General features: G+C 46.8%; 1 protein-coding gene across 1 annotated transcript in view; it reads left to right on the forward strand.

Moving 5' to 3' along the window:
* Positions 1 to 20,169, forward strand: part of LOC123408747 (exocyst complex component SEC8) — a 62,407-nt gene extending 42,238 nt beyond the window's left edge. Inside the window, exons 20-27 of the mRNA XM_045101794.1 lie at positions 2,022 to 2,107; positions 2,419 to 2,614; positions 2,707 to 2,784; positions 19,117 to 19,218; positions 19,313 to 19,387; positions 19,482 to 19,577; positions 19,658 to 19,707; positions 19,791 to 20,169. Coding sequence (XP_044957729.1) covers positions 2,022 to 2,107; positions 2,419 to 2,614; positions 2,707 to 2,784; positions 19,117 to 19,218; positions 19,313 to 19,387; positions 19,482 to 19,577; positions 19,658 to 19,707; positions 19,791 to 19,878 — 771 coding nt within the window. The 3' untranslated portion in view covers positions 19,879 to 20,169. The remainder of the gene's footprint in view (positions 1 to 2,021; positions 2,108 to 2,418; positions 2,615 to 2,706; positions 2,785 to 19,116; positions 19,219 to 19,312; positions 19,388 to 19,481; positions 19,578 to 19,657; positions 19,708 to 19,790) is intronic.
* The last annotated feature ends 1,534 nt before the right edge of the window (positions 20,170 to 21,703 follow it).

Consider the following 21,703-nt stretch of genomic DNA (forward strand, 5'->3'; position numbering starts at 1 on the left):
TGTCGTAGGCTAGCGCAAAGCTTAAGACATCTTCTCCTTCTTGATTCCTTAGGCCATAGCCAAATCCCCCATGCACTCCTATGACGAGCCTCTCGCCAATCGGTACACTCCTAATCATGTCCTCTAGGCCTTCCCAGAACTCTCTCTTGGTGTTCTCATTGTGGCCTACTTGCGGGGGGCATATGCGCTGATAACGTTGAGAACTAAGTCCCCAACTACCAGCTTGACCAAGATAATCCGGTCCCCACTTCTCCTGACGTCTACCACTCCATACTTGAGGCTCTTGCCGATCAAGATGCCTACTCCATTTCTGTTTGCAACCGCCCCCGTGTACCACAGCTTGAAGCCGGTACCCTCCACCTCCTTTGCCTTCTGTCCCCTCCATTTGGTCTCTCGGATGCAAAGGATATCAACGCCTCTCCTCACCGCTGTATCAACTACCTCCTGAAGCTTACCTGTTAGAGACCCTACGTTCCAACTACCTAAGTGAATCCTCCTAGGCTCGGCTAGCTTCCTTACCCTTCACACTTGTCGAGTCAAATGCGAAGACCCTTGCTCATTTTCCACTACACCCGGGCGCCGATGTAGCGCGCCACTAAGGATGCGACGACTTGATCCTCGCTCACTTGCCACCGTATCCAGATCATGATACGGCACGCCACCTGGGGGTGACGGCCCGACCCTTGCCCATTTTCCACCACACCCGGGTTTCGATGTGGCGCGTCGCTGAGAAGGTTACGCCCCAACGATTTTTTTTTGGGTTTGACGATGTGGCGCGTCGCTGAGAGGGTTACGCCCCAACGAAAATCTTTTGGCTTTCATCTCCATAAGAGTGGCTGAGTGTTGACGTTGGCTCGCCAGGCCTATCACAACCCTCCTCCTTTACACGGGCTTGGGACCGGCTATGTTGAGACAACATAGGCGAAGTTATCTTTTCAATACAAAGAAACACAAGAATCTCTTTATAGGTGGAGTTATCTTTTCAACATAGGCGGAGTTTTCTCAAAAAAAAAAAAACTATACATCTCTGGTTCGCGAATCTGATAACCGATCCATGAATCAGATTACTCTGATTCACTAGCTACCCATTTGGTAGGCCGATTCGTTACATTTTACAAGTTGTAAAAGTGACGAGACATTTTCTCTTAAATAGAAAACCAAAATTGCTGCTAATCTAGAAAGCCCACTTTGGCCCAATAGCCACTTCACATGGCCTGCCTTTCTAGGCAATTGCCTCTTGTAGAATGTGGAGAAGGAGCATACCAGCAGCGAACATGTCCTGGAGTGAGGGTCAAACAAATGAGAGAGGAATTCTGGATTTGAATGAATGGTAGATGGAATAGAATAGAACAGGAGAAAAGAGAGGAATATGCATGCAGTGTTTTGTTTTTAACTGGTTATACAGACCCACGTGTCTTGTCTGATATTATATAATCAAGATGTACTCTTCTCTGCCAATTACATGTGGGGTCAAGATTCTATGAACCTACACGTCATTGCCTTCTCATCATTCGTGCTGATGTACACTAGTTCTATGCATTGTAGTGACTGAAAGATAGTCGGAGATGACCAACTTCACACGTTGATTTGATTTGATGTTTACCTTCTCTACTCGGTTCCAAAGATCTCTGCATATAACCTAAGCACTCCTGTGGCTGAGGAGCTCAAGCACATGCATTAAATACAGTATCATATAAGAAATAAGTTACATACTTATACATAATATTTACTCCCTCCGTTCCTAAATATAAGTCTTTTTAGAGGTTCCACTAACGGACTACATACTGATGTATATATACATATTTTAGAGTGTAGATTCACCCATTTTACATCGTATCTAGTCCTTATTGAAATATCTTAAAAGACTTATATTTAGGAACGGAGGGAGTACTATGGAAAGATTAATCTGAACTTTTTTTATTTCAAGAGGCATCATTATAGTCTTGAAATGTGAGAGACATTGGGTAGTATATGATGACAATATCTTCATGCTAATTGTTAACTGTTATCTTGGTATGCAGGAAAATTTGATCCATGATGACCAGAAATTGATATTGCTGGCATCTCTTAGCGACTCCTTGGAATATTTAGCAGATTCAGTTGAAAGGTAAACCTATTATTTCACTCGTTTAGCTAGCCATCTTGTTGAACTACAGTACTGTTCCACTGATATCCACCAGAAGGGCAAATAAGGTAGATTCAGTTAGTGCACTAGAACATTGTGTGAATATGAAAGTATCAACACATTCCAGCTAAAGTATACATCTGATTCTTGTCACAACCTATTAAAGGATAGTTAGCAATCATATACTTGATCCTTTTTTCTGTGCTGATCTTCTTGGTTGTATCATCGCTTATGATCTGTCATTGCGAGAATTCTTGTGCATGCTTATGGTTTTGCCTCCTTTGAATTTTCAGGCTTGGCGAGTCATTTATAAGTCCATCTACCATCTCAGAAAACAAAACTGACATACACCAAAGTCACCATACTCGCACAACTAGCGCAATTCCGAAAAGCCTTGCATCTCTTGCTAATGAGTACAGAAGGCTAGCAGTCGATTGTGTTAGAGTCTTGAGATTGGAAATGCAGTTGGAGACAATATATCACATGCAGGTAATAGTAATCAAGTTTCTGATGGTATTACTCTGTTGTTATTGATGGATTTATGTCATGTCAATAGTTTTCATGCAAACATATGAGAACAGGAAATGACAAAAAGAGAATATGTAGAAGATCAAGATGCTGAAGATCCTGATGACTTCATCATCTCACTTACAACTCAGGTAGGCCAGCCCATGTTAGTATGAGTACAACTTTACAGTTCTTTAGGGCCAACCTATGATTGTTATTACTGACGTACTGTAGAATCTTATTACATAGGGGAGTATGTACCAATTTAAGTAAATCAATGTTCAACTAACTGTTATATCCAAATGGAAATAAGTAAGCACCTGTGAAAAGTTACCACAATGCCAAATTGTATATAAGAGAGTAAATTGCACTAGGAACCTGTGGACTTAGCTGGTGGGATCAGTTTAGCCCTGCAACTTGCAAAAAGCTAAATTCAACAGCGTAGACATGACGAAGGGGCAAGTCCAAATTTGCCAACAAGCAAGCCATAGGAATGCATATTGTTTATTTGTTCTTTGCCTCTAGTTAGATCAGCTGATAAGACGTTCTTCATAAATAGAACCGTGGTATTGACAGGAATTTGCGCTCAAATAGTCATAACAATGTTCAGCATACCGGTGACTGGTACCGTACCGGTCGGATGCTAGGGATTAATTGGCGAAACGACCATTTAACTGAATTTATCGATAACCCATTTATCGAGAGGTTAACTAGGGCCATATGTGTATATCCTAGGCTATATAGCAAACATGCAATGCCCTAATGCTCCCTTTGTTTGGGCTACAGATTCCTGAGAATCCTCTGGCTTTGGATTCTTGAGAATCAGCAGTGGCTCTGGATTCCTGAGAATCAGAATCTGGCTGTTTGTTTACCCTGTTGTTGCTCAGCTGTAGGAGTTATGGGCGTTATGAAATGTCAGTAACGTCCCGGAGTGCTTACTATGATGTTTATATGCAGATTAAAGCACATGTTACCTGTTTTGACTCAATAAAGTAAAAATTAGCCAAAAAAATGAATATAGCACATAGCATCCAAAATAAGCAACAGCCGTTAGTCTTTACATACGAAATATATCATCCAAAATATGCACCAAGCATCGGTCTTATTTAGTACACATATCATCCAAAATACATACTTATCATCGTAATCTCATGAAGTAATATGTGAAACTATACTTGATCCGCCAACAATACATTAGCAATCGCCTCACGTGTTGCTTGCATGGTTGCATCATCGCCAACCACAATGTTGGAAACATGGCCTATGGGTTGGAGATGTAAATTGCTTGGCGTGTACTTCTCGTCACGACCACATTTATCAAACTCTGAGTCTCTCAAATGGATTTCTCTAATGCAATTATGAAGTGCCATACATGCAATAATGATCCAAACTTGCTTCTCACATAGGTAACTTGGCATTTTCAGTTAAATATGCCATTTCATCTTGAACACACCAAATGCACGCTCAATAACGTTGTGTAGAGATGAATGTGCAAAGTTAAATCATTCTTTTTTCCCATTGATGGTGACCTTAGCGAAATTCCGATGCATGGTACTTTTGCCCTTTGTATGTAGCTAAATATCCATCACAATTGGGATAATCGAAGTCAACAGGATAGTACCTCCGTGCATAAAGCAATAGTTGTACACATGGGATCAACAAGATAACTAAAATAATATTGTCATGCACCTGTTAGGAATATGCAACTTGTATTTCCTGAGGGCCAATGGCCAATATATATATACATGTATAGGTGGTAAATATGCAGGAAACCTCTCATGTATAGGCAATGAAGACGACATACCATACCATCAGGAACAAAGTACCCGGGTGTGGGCTGCATGTAAACCTCCTCATGCAGCTCACCATTAGGAAAGACATTCTTAACGTCAAGCTGAGACACAGACCAGTGGTGAACGGAGGCCACGACAAGAAGTGTGCGAACAGTTGTCATAATCACGACCATGCTCCTGCTGAAAGCCACGAGCCAGAAGACGAGCTTTGTAACGCTCAATAGAACCATCAGCGTGGGCCTTAACCTTTTAGACCCACAAGTGATGGGACGAACACCGGGAGGAAGAGAAACAAGATACTACGTGACGGGCGCTCAAGAGCTGCAAGTTTCTCGGCCATCGTAAACTGCCATTCGGGATGAAAAACAACTTGATGATAAGACGTTGGCTCAAGAACAACAGAACCAATGACGATTCCGGAAAACCAAGGCGATCAACGGGCGGAAGTGGAAGAGGACGCAAGCCATAACTAGGCTGAGACGAGGAAGATGGCACATCAGTAGAGAAATCCACAACACGTGGACGATGAGTATAATACCGAGGAAAAGAGGGAAGAATACGAGGAGGGATCTCTGGAATAGACGAAGGTGACGAAGAAGACACCGGGGATGAAGGTGCAGAATCCTGTGACAAGTGAGGTGAGGAAACCATGGGAGATGATGGCGTTGAATCTGCAACAAGTGGAGAAGCAGGGGCAGTAGGACGGACGTGCAAGGGCTCAACGGGAGGGAGCAGTGTGTCAGGAAAAGTGAGGAAAGATATATCCTACACTGCAAAGATCGAGGAAGATGGACGTGGGTAGAAGGGACGAGACTCATCAAAAGTCACATCCCAAGAAATACGCATCTGACGACCGACAGGATCCTAACATCGATAGCCCTTATGCTCATCTCTATAACCTAAGAAGACACACTCAACTGACCGAGCGGATAGTTTGGTGCGTTCATGGGGGGAGGGGGGCAAGAAGAACATAGCAAACACAACCAAACAAACGAAGCGCCGAATAATCGGGAGAACGATCAAAGAGACGCTCGAAAGGAACGCCACCCTGTAAAGCAGTGGACGGTTGAAGGTTGATGCGACATGTGGAAGTAGAGACAACCTCAGCCCAAAAGTGAGGCGGAGATCATCATCGCACGAACCGTCTCAAAAAGGTGACAATGCTTGCGCTTAGCCACCCCATTCCGAGCATGAGCACCAAGACAAGAGAACTGAGTAAGAGTACCCTGCTCACCGAGAAATTCACGCAACATCTTGGAGATATACTCTCCAGCAGAGTCAACACGGAACACGCGAATAGGCGTAGAGAACCGAGTGTGAACCATAGCAGCAAAACGCTTATAGATAGATAATACCTCACTACGAGAAGACATAAAATATATCCATGTGTGTCGAGAGAAATCATCTATAAAGATAATATAGTAGCGATGACCTCCCTTCGAGGCAAAGGGAGCTGACCCCAAACATCAGAGTGAACAATGTCAAAAGGACGCTTAGACCCAGGTAACCGGATCTGTTTAACGACCCGACAACCCCGACAGCCTAATGACACACCGCCACAGACAGATCCAAGAAGGCCACGTCGAACTAAAGATGAGACAAGAGCCACACAAATGACCAAGGCGATGATGCCACTGCTGAAAAGAGCTAGTAGACAAGGCAACAGAGGCAGAGAGACTGGCTGTGGTAGCAGCGGAGGGAAAGTGAAGCCAGTCAAGCTCCCAAAGACCCTGCAAGTCACGGCGCCGGGGGCCAGCACCAATGTGACGGTCTAGAACAGAACAAGAGTCAAAGTCTAAAATGACCCGACAACCAGAGTCGACAATCTGACCACCAGAAAGGAGTTGCATGGTAAGTTGGGGAACATGAAAAGACGAGGTGCTAAGAATGCCTCGACCACTAACTGGGAGGGAGGTAGCATTGGCAGTAAGAACATGAACACGAGAATCAAGAGCACGAATAGAAGACAAGGTTGATGAATCATGAGTCATATGAAAAGATGCTCCAGTATCAAAAATCCATGGAGATGTACCTGACTGTGTAGAAGGTGGTCTCACAATGCCAGAAGAGTCGGTAACAAAACCTGTCGATGAAGAAACAGAAGATGCAGCTAGCAGGCACCGAAGTCGCACAATCTCCTGCTCAGTTAGGGGCTCAACGGAAGAGGTCGACGTTGATGCACCCGACAATAATGAGTCGGAGGCAATCATCAGGGCGCGAAGTCGTGCAATCTCCTCCTCACTGAAGTACATGGCTGAAATAGTCGACGGAGTAGCACCGAGAGAGGAGCGGCCACCACCACCTGTAGAAGCCGATGGATGTGGCGGTGTAGCATGATGAGTAGCGTCCGTAAAGGCTAGTGAAGGAGACGGGCCGCATGTAGACAAGCACCAGGCGCCAAGGGAAGACGCGTGTGCGAGACACGGTCGATGGAGTTATATGCACCAGCACAACCGGTGAAAGTCGCGAGAGGTGTCGTGGAAGAGTGACATTCATCGATGAAAGTCGCGAGAGGAGTCGGTATAGAACGACAATCACCATGTGCGGAGGTCGCAGTAGGAGTGGCGGAAGAGCAACCATGAAGACCGTCCGTAGATAATGGCGTAGAACGACCATCACCATCTGAAGAAGTCACCTTAGATGATGACTGAACATACGGACGAGCACCAAGCATCAAGGAGAGGCACATGTGCGAGACGGGGTCAGTGTAGGGAACACCGAATACACCGTCAAAAATCACAGGAGAGTGGGCAGGAGATCAGCTGAGCCAACCTTCCTGGACGAAGATAGCGCCAACAGAGAAGATCCAGCGAGTGGCGGCGTGAAAGGGAGTGCGCAGGACAGGGAACCTCGTGGCAGCTTGGAACAACAGTGGCCAGCTTGTACGGGAGTCCATGGCGAATTTCTTTCGAGGCAGATTGGAAAGGAGCAAGGGCTGACCTCCTGGCAACAACAGCCGTCGTCCTGTAGATCACGACCGACGAAGGATCCGGGAGGTTGCGGCCGATAGGGACCCGACGTGCGACTCGATCATGAGCAGGCGATAGGGAGCCTCGATCTTGGACACAAACCAGAGGAAACACACCAGTCTGGAGTTGGATCGATCAACAACTACGTTGGGCTGGATGCGTTGACCAGTGGAGAACTTGGTAGGCAACAACAGTAGGCGAGGTGTCAGGGAGAGTGACCCCGGAGCAGGGTTGGCCTGTAGATGAGCAGCGCCGTGCAGACGAGAAGGGCAACGTCTACGTGAACGGGAGATTGGATCGAGATCACGAGTTTCGCGTGCGGAAAAGAACCCTAAGGCTCTAATACCATGTTAAGAATATGCAACTTGTATTCCCCGAGGGCCAATGGCCAATATATATAATATACATGCTAGAATATAACTCTAACACAACCCACAGAGGGTAACGGCCGCGAGAGTCCACGGAGGGCTCCACACACGAAGGGTCCACGGAGAAGCGACCTTGTCTATACAATCATGGCTTACGTTCACGAAGGACTAGCCTTACTCGGGGTAGATCTTCACGAAGTAGGCGTTCTCCTTGCCCTTACAAACTTCTTGGTTCAACTCCACACGAAGTCGGAGGCTCCCAAGCGACACCTAACCAATCTAGGAGACGCCACTCTTCAAAAGGTAATAGATGTGGTATGGATGATGAGCTCCTTGCTCTTGTGTTTCAAAAGATAGTCTCCTCAACACTCGGTCACTCTCTCACAGATTTGGCTTGGCAGAAGAGATTGATTGGGTGGGAAGCAACTTGGGGAGGTTAGAAATCAAGATTCATATGGTAGGAGTGGAATATCTTGATCTCAACACATGAGTAGGTGGTTCTCTCTCAGACAATAGATGGAGCACCTATTGGCTTGTTGTGAGTGCTCTCCCTGCGAATAAGAGGGAGGTGGAGGGGTATATATAGACATCTCCAAAAATCCAAGTGTTACGACATTACTGCCCAACTCGGTGAAACCAAAGTAAAACCTCGGTTACACCGACTAGTGTAAAATGTGGCAACTTTTGGCGTTTTGGTGAGACCAATATATAATTCTCGGTGAGTCCGGTTTGGCTGGCCTAGGCAGTTACCCAAACTTGGTGGCACTGATTCGCAAAAATCGGAAATTCCAATTTTTAGCAAATGGACACCAGGGAGTTGGTACTTCTGCTGCAAAAAGCTACAAGCTGAACCAAACGTATTTCTTTCGCAGCAGATTCGGCTGAAGCGTCGGTTTCTCGTACGTGCAAATGTCGAAGCCGGCCGACCCTAACTTCCTCATCTTCTGAGCTAACCCTTTTTTATGTATCCTAGAAGTTGCACGTTATTTACCCACCACTGCCAATCATTAGTCAAAAACGATTCGATCTATCAAACAGAACGAGCAAAGCAGCCAACCCCTCCCATTCAGAACCAAGCAGAACAACCGGCCCTTCCCGACCCCGTGACGCTAGGGTTCCTAGCCGCCGCCGCTGCCGCCACCGTCGCAGCAACCGGCCTCCGACGCCCCTCCAAGCCCACGCCGCCGACTGGAGTACCGGTCCCAAGCCAGCCCAGCCCAGGTACTCCTTCCTCCCTCCTCCATCCCTCTTCCATCCCCTTCTTCCCTGTTCCAGCCGTGGCCATGGTCAGGGATGCCCTCGAACTTGTCCTCGTCTCAGAAATCGAGCGAGGGGGTGGGATTCGGGGGCGTGGTGGCGGGGTTGGGGTTAAGGCTAGGGTTTGCGGCAGTGGTGGTAGTCACGGGAGGGGAAGGAGCGGAGACGGAGATGTGCGGAGGGGGTGGGAGGTTGAGGTCGAGCCCCTTGTTGTCTTCATCGTCGGAGGACGTGAGGTCGGTGGCGGCGGAGGGGAGCTCGTCGGAGTCGAACCCCTCGAACTAGGCGGCGAAGGAGAGGGAGAGGTGGAGGGCGAGCATGAGCAGGGTTATGGTGGCGCGTGGCAGCCGGATCCAGCTCGGCGCCGCCATGGACGGGGAGGGAGGGAGCAGAGATCCCTCTGCTGGTAGGTGTGATGGAGAAGATGATGGGGAGACCCCGGATGTGTTGGTGTGTTACTGGCGCTGCTGCCGGCGTGTGAAAAGATGGAGAGATAAAGGTCGGAGATCAGAGTATGTAGGTCGATTTCTCACCTCGTACGCAAAAGCATATCATCATTGCTTGCATGGCATTACACAACTTCATTCGTGATAGCAAGTTGAGTGACAATTTTTTTGATAAATGTGATGCCGATGATGAGTATGTACCTCCAATGCTACGACAGGAAGTAACACCAACACAAGCGGATCCCATTGAAGAGGAGAATGAAGATACCATGGATACTATTCGTAGTAGGATAGCGGATGTTTGCCTTGCCTTGTCATAATTTTTACTTGCAAAACGGTCATTCTATTGCCTACCAATATAAATATCACCATTTTACTGTCAAGTTGCACATAAAAAAATGATTCATTGCCCAGGATCATTGCAGACAATTCACAGTCAAATCTACAATTTCACAGTTGTTTCAGCCAAACAGCTTCCAGCTTTTCCACAGCTGAAAGTTCACAGCAGCTTTTTCACAGCATCTTTTACAGAATCTGAAGCTCAACCAAACACAGCCTAACTCTAAGCACTTGAGCAACCACATCATCATAGATACCTCATTCCCTTTTAATTTTTAATAGTATTGATTTTCCTATGGACTCAATTGTGATTTCTCACATAAAGCAAAATTTAGAGTCTTGAAGCTTGTTGTCAATTGATGTTCCTTGCATCTAGGGGGATCTCCTCACAATCCTTTTCCAATCCATTCATTGAACTTTTCCTGAAATATACTTGGTAGAATCATTAGTCCGATGAACTATATGTTGTTATTAATTACCAAAACCACGTATGGAGAAGTTGTGCTTTCAGTTGGTTGAATGATGCAGCGATGTCATTCAAGCATTTCGATAATTTATTGAATTTGTGATGTATAACTTCAATTGATCTCTTGAAACGATTCTCCACTTGGCTTATGGATTGAAGCCCCCCGACCATCCATAGAAACATGCCCAATGCTTCTTCTGAACTCATGTTCCTTGTTCCTTTCAAGCCGTATGTGTGTACAAGTGTATGATGCAATCTATCAAGTTCTCAGTAGCCAACTGTTGTCCGGTCATTATAGGAACTTTTCTCTTCTTCATGAGATACTTCTTACTGTACATAATACCAACAAGTGCAGCCATCATGTACCTTTTCTGCCTTTGCCTCCTTGAGGTTGCCATAGCATGAGAATAAGTTTCGGACTCTTCACTATGGCTGCCAGTTGTGCTCATCTATATAGACACAAAAGATAACAAACTAACGTATGCATGTCATGATCAACATGAGCGATAACAAAATAACATTGTTCAACAAGTACTAAGTGACATATCATAAAGGGGGATATAGTTCAAACAAGTCTCAAGTGGCATAACATATGGGGAAATATAGTTCAACAACTCTCAAGCGAAATAAGATAAAGGAAGGAAATAACACTTTCATCGTCACACGTCTAAATTGTGATCCTAACACCTATTTCGCTCTTCGTACGTCCTCCTAAGCCAATTTTCCTCCCCTTTTCTGGACTTCATATTGTTAAAGAAGCAACAATTTTTAAACTTAGCAAACAACTTGGTTGCTATGAAGTATTCATCACTTCCTTCATCTGGCGGGCCGGGCTCGCCGTTGACTAGGAAGTGATGAGTACTTGAACACCTTGTCACGTGACATCCAAGGGACCCTTGGGATACACGAGATCGGTCGGTACCTGATGCTTTGGCAGGCCATCCAACACTTCGCCCTCTTGGCTGAACCTGACCGGCTGCTCTGGAGATGGACAGCCAAAGGCATATATACGGCGCAGTCTTGCTACGCCGCCACATTCCAACGATCCACTTGCTGTCCATACCGGAAGCTCATCTGGAAGGGTTGAAATTTAAAACTCCTTGAGTCCTCCCTCCTCCCTCCTCCCTCCCTCTTCCATCCCCTTCTTCCCTGTTCCAGCCGTGGCCATGGTCAGGAATGCCCTCGAACTTGTCCTCGTCTCAGAAATCGAGCGAGGGGGTGGGATTCGGGGGCGTGGTGGCGGGGTTGGGGTTAAGGCTAGGGTTTGCGGCAGTGGTGGTGGTCACGGGAGGGGAAGGAGCGGAGACAGAGATGTGCGGAGGGGGTGGGAGGTTGAGGTCGAGCCCCTTGTCGTCTTCATCGTCGGAGGAGGCGAGGTCGGTGGCGGCGGAGGGGAGCTCGTCGGAGTCGAACCCCTCGAACTAGGCGGCGAAGGAGAGGGAGAGGTGGAGGGCAAGCATGAGCAGGGTTATGGTGGCGCGTGGCAGCCGGATCCAGCTCGGCGCCGCCATGGACGGGGAGGGAGGGAGCAGAGATCCCTCTGCTGGTAGGTGTGATGGAGAAGATGATGGGGAGACCCCGGATGTGTTGGTGTGTTACTGGCGCTGCTGCCGGCGTGTGAAAAGATGGAGAGATAAAGGTCGGAGATCAGAGTATGTAGGTCGATTTCTCACCTCGTACGCAAAAGCATATCATCATTGCTTGCATGGCATTGCACAACTTCATTCGTGATAGCAAGTTGAGTGACAATTTTTTTGATAAATGTGATGCCGATGATGAGTATGTACCTCCAATGCTACGACAGGAAGTAACACCAACACAAGCGGATCCCATTGAAGAGGAGAATGAAGATACCATGGATACTATTCGTAGTAGGATAGCGGATGTTTGCCTTGCCTTGTCATAATTTTTACTTGCAAAACGGTCATTCTATTGCCTACCAATATAAATATCACCATTTTACTGTCAAGTTGCACATAAAAAAATGATTCATGGCCCAAGGTCATTGCAGACAATTCACAGTCAAATCTACAATTTCACAGTTGTTTCAGCCAAACAGCTTCCAGCTTTTCCACAGCTGAAAGTTCACAGCAGCTTTTTCACAGCAACTTTTACAGAATCTGCAGCTCAACCAAACACAGCCTAACTCTAAGCACTTGAGCAACCACATCATCATAGATACCTCATTCCCTCTTAATTTTTAATAGTATTGACTTTCCTATGGACTCAATTGTGATTTCTCACATAAAGCAAAATTTAGAGTCTTGAAACTTGTTATCAATTGATGTTCCTTGCATCTAGGGGGATCTCCTCACAATCCTTTGCCAATCCATTCATTGAACTTTTCCTGAAATATACTTGGTAGAATCATTAGTCCAATGAACTATATGTTGTTATTAATTACCAAAACCACGTAGGGAGAAGTTGTGCTTTCAGTTGGTTGAATGACGCAGCGATGTCATTCAAGCATTTCGATAATTTATTGAATTTGTGATGTATAACTTCAATTGATCTCTTGAAACGATTCTCCACTTGGCTTATGGATTGAAGCCCCCCGACCATCCATAGAAACATGCCCAATGCTTCTTCTGAACTCATGTTCCTTGTTCCTTTCAAGCCGTATGTGTGTACAAGTGTATGATGCAATCTATCAAGTTCTCAGTAGCCAACTGTTGTCCGGTCATTATAGGAACTTTTCTCTTCTTCATGAGATACTTCTTACTGTACATAATACCAACAAGTGCAGCCATCATGTACCTTTTCTGCCTTTGCCTCCTTGAGGTTGCCATAGCATCAGAATATGTTTCGGACTCTTCTCTATGGCTGCCAGTTGTGCTCATCTATATAGACACAAAAGATAACAAACTAACGTATGCATGTCATGATCAACATGAGCGATAACAAAATAACATTGTTCAACAAGTATCAAGTGACATATCATAAAGGGGGATATAGTTCAAACAAGTCTCAAGTGGCATAACATATGGGGAAATATAGTTCAACAACTCTCAAGCGAAATAAGATAAAGGAAGGAAATAACACTTTCATCATCACACGTCTAAATTGTCATCCTAACACCTATTTCGCTCTTCTTACGTCCTCCTAAGCCAATTTTCCTCCCCTTTGCTGGACTTCATATTGTTAAAGAAGCAACAATTTTTAGACTTAGCAAACAACTTGGTTGCTATGAAGTACTCATCACTTCCTTCATCTGGTGGGCCGGGCTCGCCATTGAGTAGGAAGTGATGAGTACTTGAACACCTGGCCCGTGACATCCAAGGGACCCTTGGGATACACGAGATCGGTCGGTACCTGATGCTCTGGCAGGCCATCCAACACTTCGCCCTCTTGGCTGAACCTGACCGGCTGCTCTGGAGATGGACAGCCAATGGCATATATACGGCGCAGTCTTGCTACGCCGCCACATTCCAACGATCCACTTGCTGTCCATATTGGAAGCTCAACTGGAAGGGTTGGGCGCCCGCTTCCACTGGCTCGCCAACCAAGACCGATACTGGACGGCAGCGCAACTTGCCCGACGCGGCCTGCAGCACCACCCCAAATGCCTCCTTTGCGACAAAGACCCAGAGACCATCCAGCACCTGCTCCTGGCGTGCCCATTCGCTAAGCAAACATGGCGCATTATCTTCGACTGGACACACATACCTGCGCAACGACCAGTTAACGGACCTACCATGCTGGACGGGTGGCAGCGAGCGAAGGCACAAACCCCGCCCACACTCCACAAGGCTCTACAATCCATCACAATGCTTGTCTCTCGAAAGGCCGAAGCCGATCTTTATTAAGATTAGAAAGAACAGTTACAGAGCGGCGATGGCCGCCAGGTGTACAAACAGGGCAAGTGCCACAGCGAAGCCTCGAGGCCAAGTGCCTGAAACCCAGGACGCCATAAAACAGAGAGCCCCTACCGGCAAGGCAAGCAAGCCATGACCCAGACCTGCTGCTGCAGCACAAGCACAACGCGAGCACGTCATCTAAAAGGCTATGGTGGTGGCGAAGCAGCCTGCCTCACGCCAGGATCGCAGATCCTCAATGATCGCTTCGACCACCCTGTCCGGAGACGATGCGACGCCATCACTCCAGAGACGCCAGTGCGCCAGAATCACCACCGCATCGAAGTCCCTCTTAAACCGTTCCGGGGCTGCATTCCTCGTGCGAAGTCACCAGTCCTCCGTACCCTTGTCGTCGGCAGCAGGGGTCGGAAAGGGTACACCCACCCAGGTCCGGAAGCGCTGCCAAACCTCCGCTGTAAATGAGCAGTGCACGAAGAGGTGGCTGCATGATTCCGGAGCAAGACTGCACAAGGCGCAGGTGCCTTGATTAGGCCATCCCCGGCGTTCGAGGTTGTCTGCGGTCAGACAACGATCGTGAACCACCAGCCACATGAAAAACCTGAGCCTAGGAGGAGCCTTGGCCTTCCAAATCGCAGAAGCACAGCCGAAATCAATGTTAGCCGCAAAGAAGAGCCGGTAGGCAGAGCTGGTGGAGAATTTGCCCCCCCTCCTCGAGGCACCAGATGACAGCGTCTTGCTGCCCCGGGGCCAGCGATGTGGTGGCGACCATGTCCCAAAGCCGGAGATATTGCGCCAACGCCGGCGTGGAGAGGCCACCTCTGATGTCACGGACCCAGCGGTTGTTCGCCAGGGCCTGCCCGACTGTGATGCCGGACAGACGGGCAAAGGAGGCGAGAGCTGGGGCAGCTTCAGGTACGGAGAGTCCGCCTGGCAGCCAACGATCATGCCAGAAGAGTGCCCTATCACCCCGACCCAGGATGATCTGCGCGTCGGCCCGGAAGAGAGCCATAGCCTCGGTGTCCTCCTGGTCTGGGATAAGGGACCAAGGCCGCGGCGAGTCCGACCATCTCAGCCATGGCCAGCGGCATTGAAGCGCGACGCCGAATAGGTGCAGATTCAGAATCCCCAGCCCCCCCTTGTCAGTAGGCATACAGACCCGAGACCAAGGCAGGAGACAGTGTCCACCGTTGATCTCCTCCTCGCCTTTCCATAGGAAGCCCCGGCATTTCCTGTTGATGATTTTGAGCACCCAAGCTGGGAGGGGCAGCACTGAAAGGAGGTGAATCGGGAGGCCCATCAACACTGAGCAAGTCAGCGTTAGGCGGCCACTAGGGGCCAGAAAACGAGGCTGCCAGCCCCCCAATTTCTTGGCGAATTTGTCGATGATCGGTAAAAAATCCGCCCGACGCAGCCTTCCGGTGGAGAGGGGGAACCCAAGATAGACGATAGGGAAAGGCTTCAGGCTGCAGCCCAGAATGGTGGCGGCCGTGAGCTCCTGCTCATCAGTGCAGCGGATCCCAGAGATGGTGCTCTTTGCCAGGTTGATCTTCAGACCAGAGGCATCCCCGAGCAGGCGCAGGAGGGGGGAGATCACTTGGCAGTCCGTCACCGTAGGCTTGAGGAGGATAACCGTGTCGTCAGCAAAGATCGAGGCCTGCGGAACCTGAACATGTAGAGCCAACTCTCCAAGGAGGCCGTGATCCGTGGCCTACTGGATGGCACCATGGAGTGCGTCCATGGCCAGGATGAAGAGGGCCGGCGACAGCGGGTCGCCTTGCCTACCCCGCAGCCAAGACGGAAAGAGTCGCTCCTGGCTCCATTGATCACGACCGACGACGATGCCGAACACAACAGATTGCAGATCCAAGCTCTCCACCGAGAACCAAAAAACCTCTGCAAGCAAGCATGTCCAGAAGGAATTCCCAGGACAGTGTGTCGAATGCTTTGGAGATGTCGATCTTCAAGAGGACGGCTGGCTGTTTTTTGCGATGCAGGTGCCTGATGGAGTCCCGGACCAGCTTGAAATTCTCGTGGATGGTCCGAGACTTGGTGAACGCACTCTGAGCGGGCGAGATGAGCTTGGGCATCATGGGAGCAAGCCGGCCAGCAAGCAATTTTGCCCAGATTTTGGCGAAGGCATGGATGAGTCATATGGGGCGGAAGTCCTTGATGTCAATAGCCACCTGGACCTTGGGCAGCAGTGTGATGATTGACGAGTTGAGGCATCCCATGTTCTGATTAAACCCCTGATGCAAGCAGTGCACCGCCTTGACGACGTCCTCTGCAATCACCTCCCAGCAGATTTGGAAGAACAACCCCGAGAAGCCGTCCGGCCCGGGAGCACGATCAGATGGCATATCCATGATCGCCGCCTGGATCTCCTCCGCCGAGAATGGCTGTTCGAGCGCTTCTGCCTCCAGTCGGGAAAGCCGGGGAAGTGGCAGCTGCTCAATCGCCAGTCGCCTGGGATGCGTTCCATGCGTCCCCATGGTGCTGGAGAAGTGTTGGAGAGCAAGCTCTAGTTTCTCCTGTACCGAAGAGGCCACACGATCGCCGTTCCGGAGCAAGGGGATGAGCTGTTTGCGCCTCCTGCTGTTGGCCTTCATGTGGAAGTATTTGGAATTGGCGTCACCTTCCTTGAGGTCGCGCACCCGAGCACGTTGGCGCAGCCGGACGCGTTCCAGGGAAGCCAAAGCCAGGTAGCGGCCTTTTAGGAACGCCCGCAAGCGTCGCTCGTCCGGGGCGAGCATCCGCGTCTCTTGGGCACCATCCAGCCTGAGGATGATCTCGTGGGCCACCTGCAGAAGAAGCGAGAGGGCGCTCTGCTTCGGCTGCCCCCAGCTTCGAAGCGCCTTCGCCGTGTTCCGTAACTTCAGGTCCAGCGCGAGAATGGGATCCGCCGCAGTCCCCGCGCTATGCCACGCCCTGGCAACCTCCTCGAACCCGGGTAGATGGGTCCAAAAATGCTCGAACCGAAAGCGATTCGAGCGGGGCGCCGAGCAGGAGCACGTGAGTAGGAGAGGGCAGTTGTCCGAGACGGATGAGCTCAACGACACGAGGTCACTGATGGGGTACAGATCCTCCCAGGCGGGAGAGAAGAACAGCCTGTCCAGCTTGACGAGCGTGGAGTCTTCCTGCTCATTGGTCCACGTAAATTTCCTCCCCTGCAGTGGCATGTCCTTAAGAGCCATGGAGCATAGCGTGTGCCTGAACTTGTTCATCAGCCGGCGATTCACCCGGCCGCGGTTGTTGTCCTCCGCCCCGGTGACCAGGTTGAAATCCCCGCAAACGATCCACGGCAATTGGATCGAGGACCCCAGTTGGGCCAGCTCCAGCAGGAACCTTGGATGTCCATTGATGGGTCATCCACGGCAATTGGATCACAATGCTTGTCCCTTGGATGATCTGGAAACAGAGGAACGAATGTGTCTTTGACAATGCAAGACCCTCAATAGATACATTAGCTGATAGGATCAAAGTAGAGGCCAAATGTTGGGCACAAGCTGGGGCACAGGGGCTGAGGGTTGTGCTGCCCGCCTCCTGGGATGTCCATTGATGGGTCATTGGCCTTGTAACCACTACCTCCTAGGAGGTTTGTACTCTCCCACCTTTTCAATGAAATGAAACGCAAAGAGCTCTTTGCGTTTTCTCGAAAAAACTTCATTCATCTGCTCCACATGCCTCAACTTCTTCCATTATTGGAGCTTCCATCTATCTTCCCATGCCATTTCTTTGCCTTTTTGGCTTGGGTAGTCTGCACTTCTTCCTCCTCGGTGTCGTCATCTTCAACATCGTGTACTTTAGCATGCTCAGAACCTAACATCATAGAACTTTCTGCAGTAACATTGATATTCTAAAATTTTTCAGCACCACATTTACGAAACTGCAAGAAGTCCTTATTTTCCTGAATAAATAAATCGTTTGGCGCTTGTCAAAAATATATATTCTAGTGCAATATTAGTTACAAGTTACAACACTATTTGATCTTATGAACATGACTTACTTCACCGGCTTTTTTTTCCACCAGTCATTATTAGTGTTAGATTTAGTTTTGATTAGTATTTGTACAGAAACAACTAAAGAATTACGTATAGGAAATGTGAGCACTAACTTCTCATATTGGACTCCTCGTGTCTCTCGGTGCCAATGTCACATTTAGGATCACCCAACTTATCAATATCTTCATGATCAGACATGTTGACAGGAGATGCTCCACTAGCAAAGGAGGCATGCCAGACTTATCTCTTTTAGTGCCTTCCCCTGAGTAAACAAATGAGGACAAAAATAAAATCGCGATGGATTACATTGATAGTTCTTGGCCAAATTATCACATAGAAAGGCAGATGCAAACCTTGGGTGGGGAGAAAAAGGAGCAGACATGGAGTAACGCATCTCCACTCTGAGTAAGAGTAACTGCAATGGAAGCCGGATAGTCGAGCTACCTTGCCATTATTCTGCTGCCACCTGACTCAGGAGGCATTGCATACCATGGAGTCAGAACCGTTGCAGCTGGTAGAGAAGGTGCTGGAGACCCATGAAACACTCGCCAGTCAGGGCAGGCTCTGACTGAAAGGCTCAGAAAAGGTCTCCGAGGAGCTGCGTTGCGCGTAGAGTTTAGAAGGTGCCCAACTCAGTCTCTGGAGCAGCAGTCCAATAAAGTTGGGCTGGCCGGGACACCAGGACCACGTGGGGCGTGGTGGGAGCATCGGGTGATTGGATGATCTGGAGCGTTAATCGAGCGGATCGAATGGTTCAAAGCCTCAAAACACTGCGAGAGGATGTTGTTGGCTTAGTTTTACTGTTTCTTAATTCAATCCTTACTGAAATCTTATAAGAGTTTGTTTAGGCTAAAATTTTGTACCGGTACATTATTAAAAGTGAACGCAGGAGAGTATTGATTTTGGTGCATATGCATCTAGATAAAATTTCAAGTTCATATTTTGTACTGGCACTTCACATAGTGCACATTAAGTAATGCTACATTATTCAATTTACTGCCCTTTAACATGTCTGGGCTTTACAATGTGACAGATTGCACGTAGGGATGAAGAAATGGCTCCTTATATCGCAGAATCGAAAAGGAACTACGTATTTGGTGGGATTTCTAGTGTTGCTGCTAATGCATCAATAAAGGTTTGTTCGAATCACTGCTAATTTTTCTTGTTATAAGCCTTTACTGTCGAAGCAGATTCCAGATGTCCTACTTACGGTTGTTCAATTATGAAAGGCACTTGCATTAATGAAGTCCATCAACCTGTTGGGAGTTCAGCAAATATGCAGAAACTCGATAGCACTAGAACAGGTAGGACTTCCATATGCAGCAACAATAGTTTTTGATAGGTCGACTAGATGGCAGATTCCATAGTCACATGTGTAAATTATTTCTCTCTATGCAGGCACTTGCAGCCATACCTTCCATTGATAGTGAGGCAGTCCAACAGAGATTAGATCGCGTTCGGACATTCTATGAGCTATTAAACCTGCCTTTTGAGGTACACTACTAATAATATCATGTATCCATAGTCGTGTTCTTCTTTAAAGCTTTAATTAATCACCCTTCCTCCATGTGCAGACTTTGCTTGGGTTCATTGCTGAACAGGAATATTTATTTTCTGCAAAAGAGTAAGTGTGTCGAATATTCTCATTTACATTGTCATCTTTTCTTGGTGAACCATATTTAATTTGATGTTGCTTTGTTCGTGTAGATACTTAAGCATACTAAAGGTCAATGTACCTGGTAGAGAGATACCAATGGATGCTGAACGACGTATCTCACAGATTTTGGGCCATTAAATTGAATTGGGCAGGATGATTTTAGCTATAACTGGTGGCAGATGTCTCACAGTATCTTCCTCGGCTTTCTTTGTAGCTGTAGTTAATTTTGTTATTTCTGTTTGGTTTTTTCTTTTGATGTCTACATATAGGTAGGTAATGTACTATTTGTTGTCTCATTGACAGTAAATTTGTGGTATTTTGAATGGAACGCTTATTCTTGATCCTTGTAAATGTGTGATATTTTGGGTGTAATTTTAACAAAATCAGACTCGTGTGTTTTGTTATTCAAATTGTTGCAGCCACATGTTATTCAAATTGTTGCAGCCACATAACGCATGTAAATTGTCACAACAGATGTGCCAACTTTGGCAACGAATTTAATACCGAATGTGAGCCATGGGGCTAGCAAATTGTACCTCCTTCATAAGACGTTTTAAATATTTTAACATGGACTATATATAGAGTGAAATGACGGAACAAACATACTATGTGTATATATAGTTGACTCTATTTTTTTGTATAATATTGTACATTTGTGAATTAAGGGAGTATCTAACTATGGAGGAAAAGAGTAGTTGATACAATGGAAAGACAAGAAGTCATTAAACAACCAGTTAGAATTAATTTACATAAAAATTTATATTGATCGTCTTTTTTGTTGAACATGGAGCAAGGGAAGATATGCTTGCAAATGTTGTACCAATCTTTGAGTAAACATGATCTAGTAAATGCTGAAGTAATGTTAGGTTGCGGTATCGCCCCATGTAGCGCAGGCTTTGAAATAAGACACTGTTTTCGAATAAATCGAAAGAGGGGACAACCATTGTTGCTTTCGGATTAGACATGTTGAGGTAAATAAAGGTTGGAGAGACCTTATTCTAATGCATCATTGTTTGCCACCATCTCATTGATGTTGTGAGGAAACCAAAACCTAAGGAAGAAATTATCTTTACCTAAGGAAAACGGAAGCGGTGAGCCCCACTTGACTAGCAGCCAACGAGGACGCCCGTGGAAGAAATGAGGTACATCAAGGCAGCAGGGACGAGAAAACCATGCTTGCGGCTAGGGCTTGGCCAGGGGACAATGTGCGAGTCATAGATTTTTAATAGTAAACCAAACATATGATTAAGGAATATCTTAAATTTCAGTGTGTCCCTAGATATGCATATCGCTGTAAATGCATATTTTATGATTAAGGATATGTTTATCACATATTATGTTGGTAATTTGTCATGTGTAACTAATGTTGGTGACCTCTAAAAGTTTGACACATTGATGCGAGAAAGTTAGTTACTTTTGGATTAATTTGGATTTAGATTTACCATTGAACGAAGAATTATATTAGGTTAGAAGTACTAAATTAATTAGTGTGTTGTAGAATCTTGTCACGTGGGAGCAAAGTTATAAGCATCGCGTGTTTCTAATAGATCATGGTTAATTAATAATAAATGAATTTTCTTTATGTTGATTTGCTTGAGTATAGTAGCAACAGAAATTGAACAAACATAAACCCACCCAAAAACATCACGCTGAGCATGTCTTGTGAGCGCATGTCATGCAACATGTTTATAACATCACAATAAAGAACAATGTAATTTTGTACTAACAAGCTTCTTATTTGTGCCTTAATGCATTTAGGAAGCACTTTTTTGTCTAAGTTAACATGGGATTAATAAATATGTATAACCTAATAAGTCTAAATACTTTTGTGGCATTATCTCCACATAAACTAATTGAATATGAATATTCGTCCAAACCACAAAGGAAGGGTACAAAGTATAAAAATCAACATAATAATATGTCATTCAAATTCATCACTAAGTTCTATAATTTAGCTCTCGAA

This window comes from Hordeum vulgare, chromosome 7H, assembly GCF_904849725.1.
Source record: "Hordeum vulgare subsp. vulgare chromosome 7H, MorexV3_pseudomolecules_assembly, whole genome shotgun sequence".
Classification (NCBI taxonomy): Eukaryota; Viridiplantae; Streptophyta; class Magnoliopsida; order Poales; family Poaceae; genus Hordeum; species Hordeum vulgare.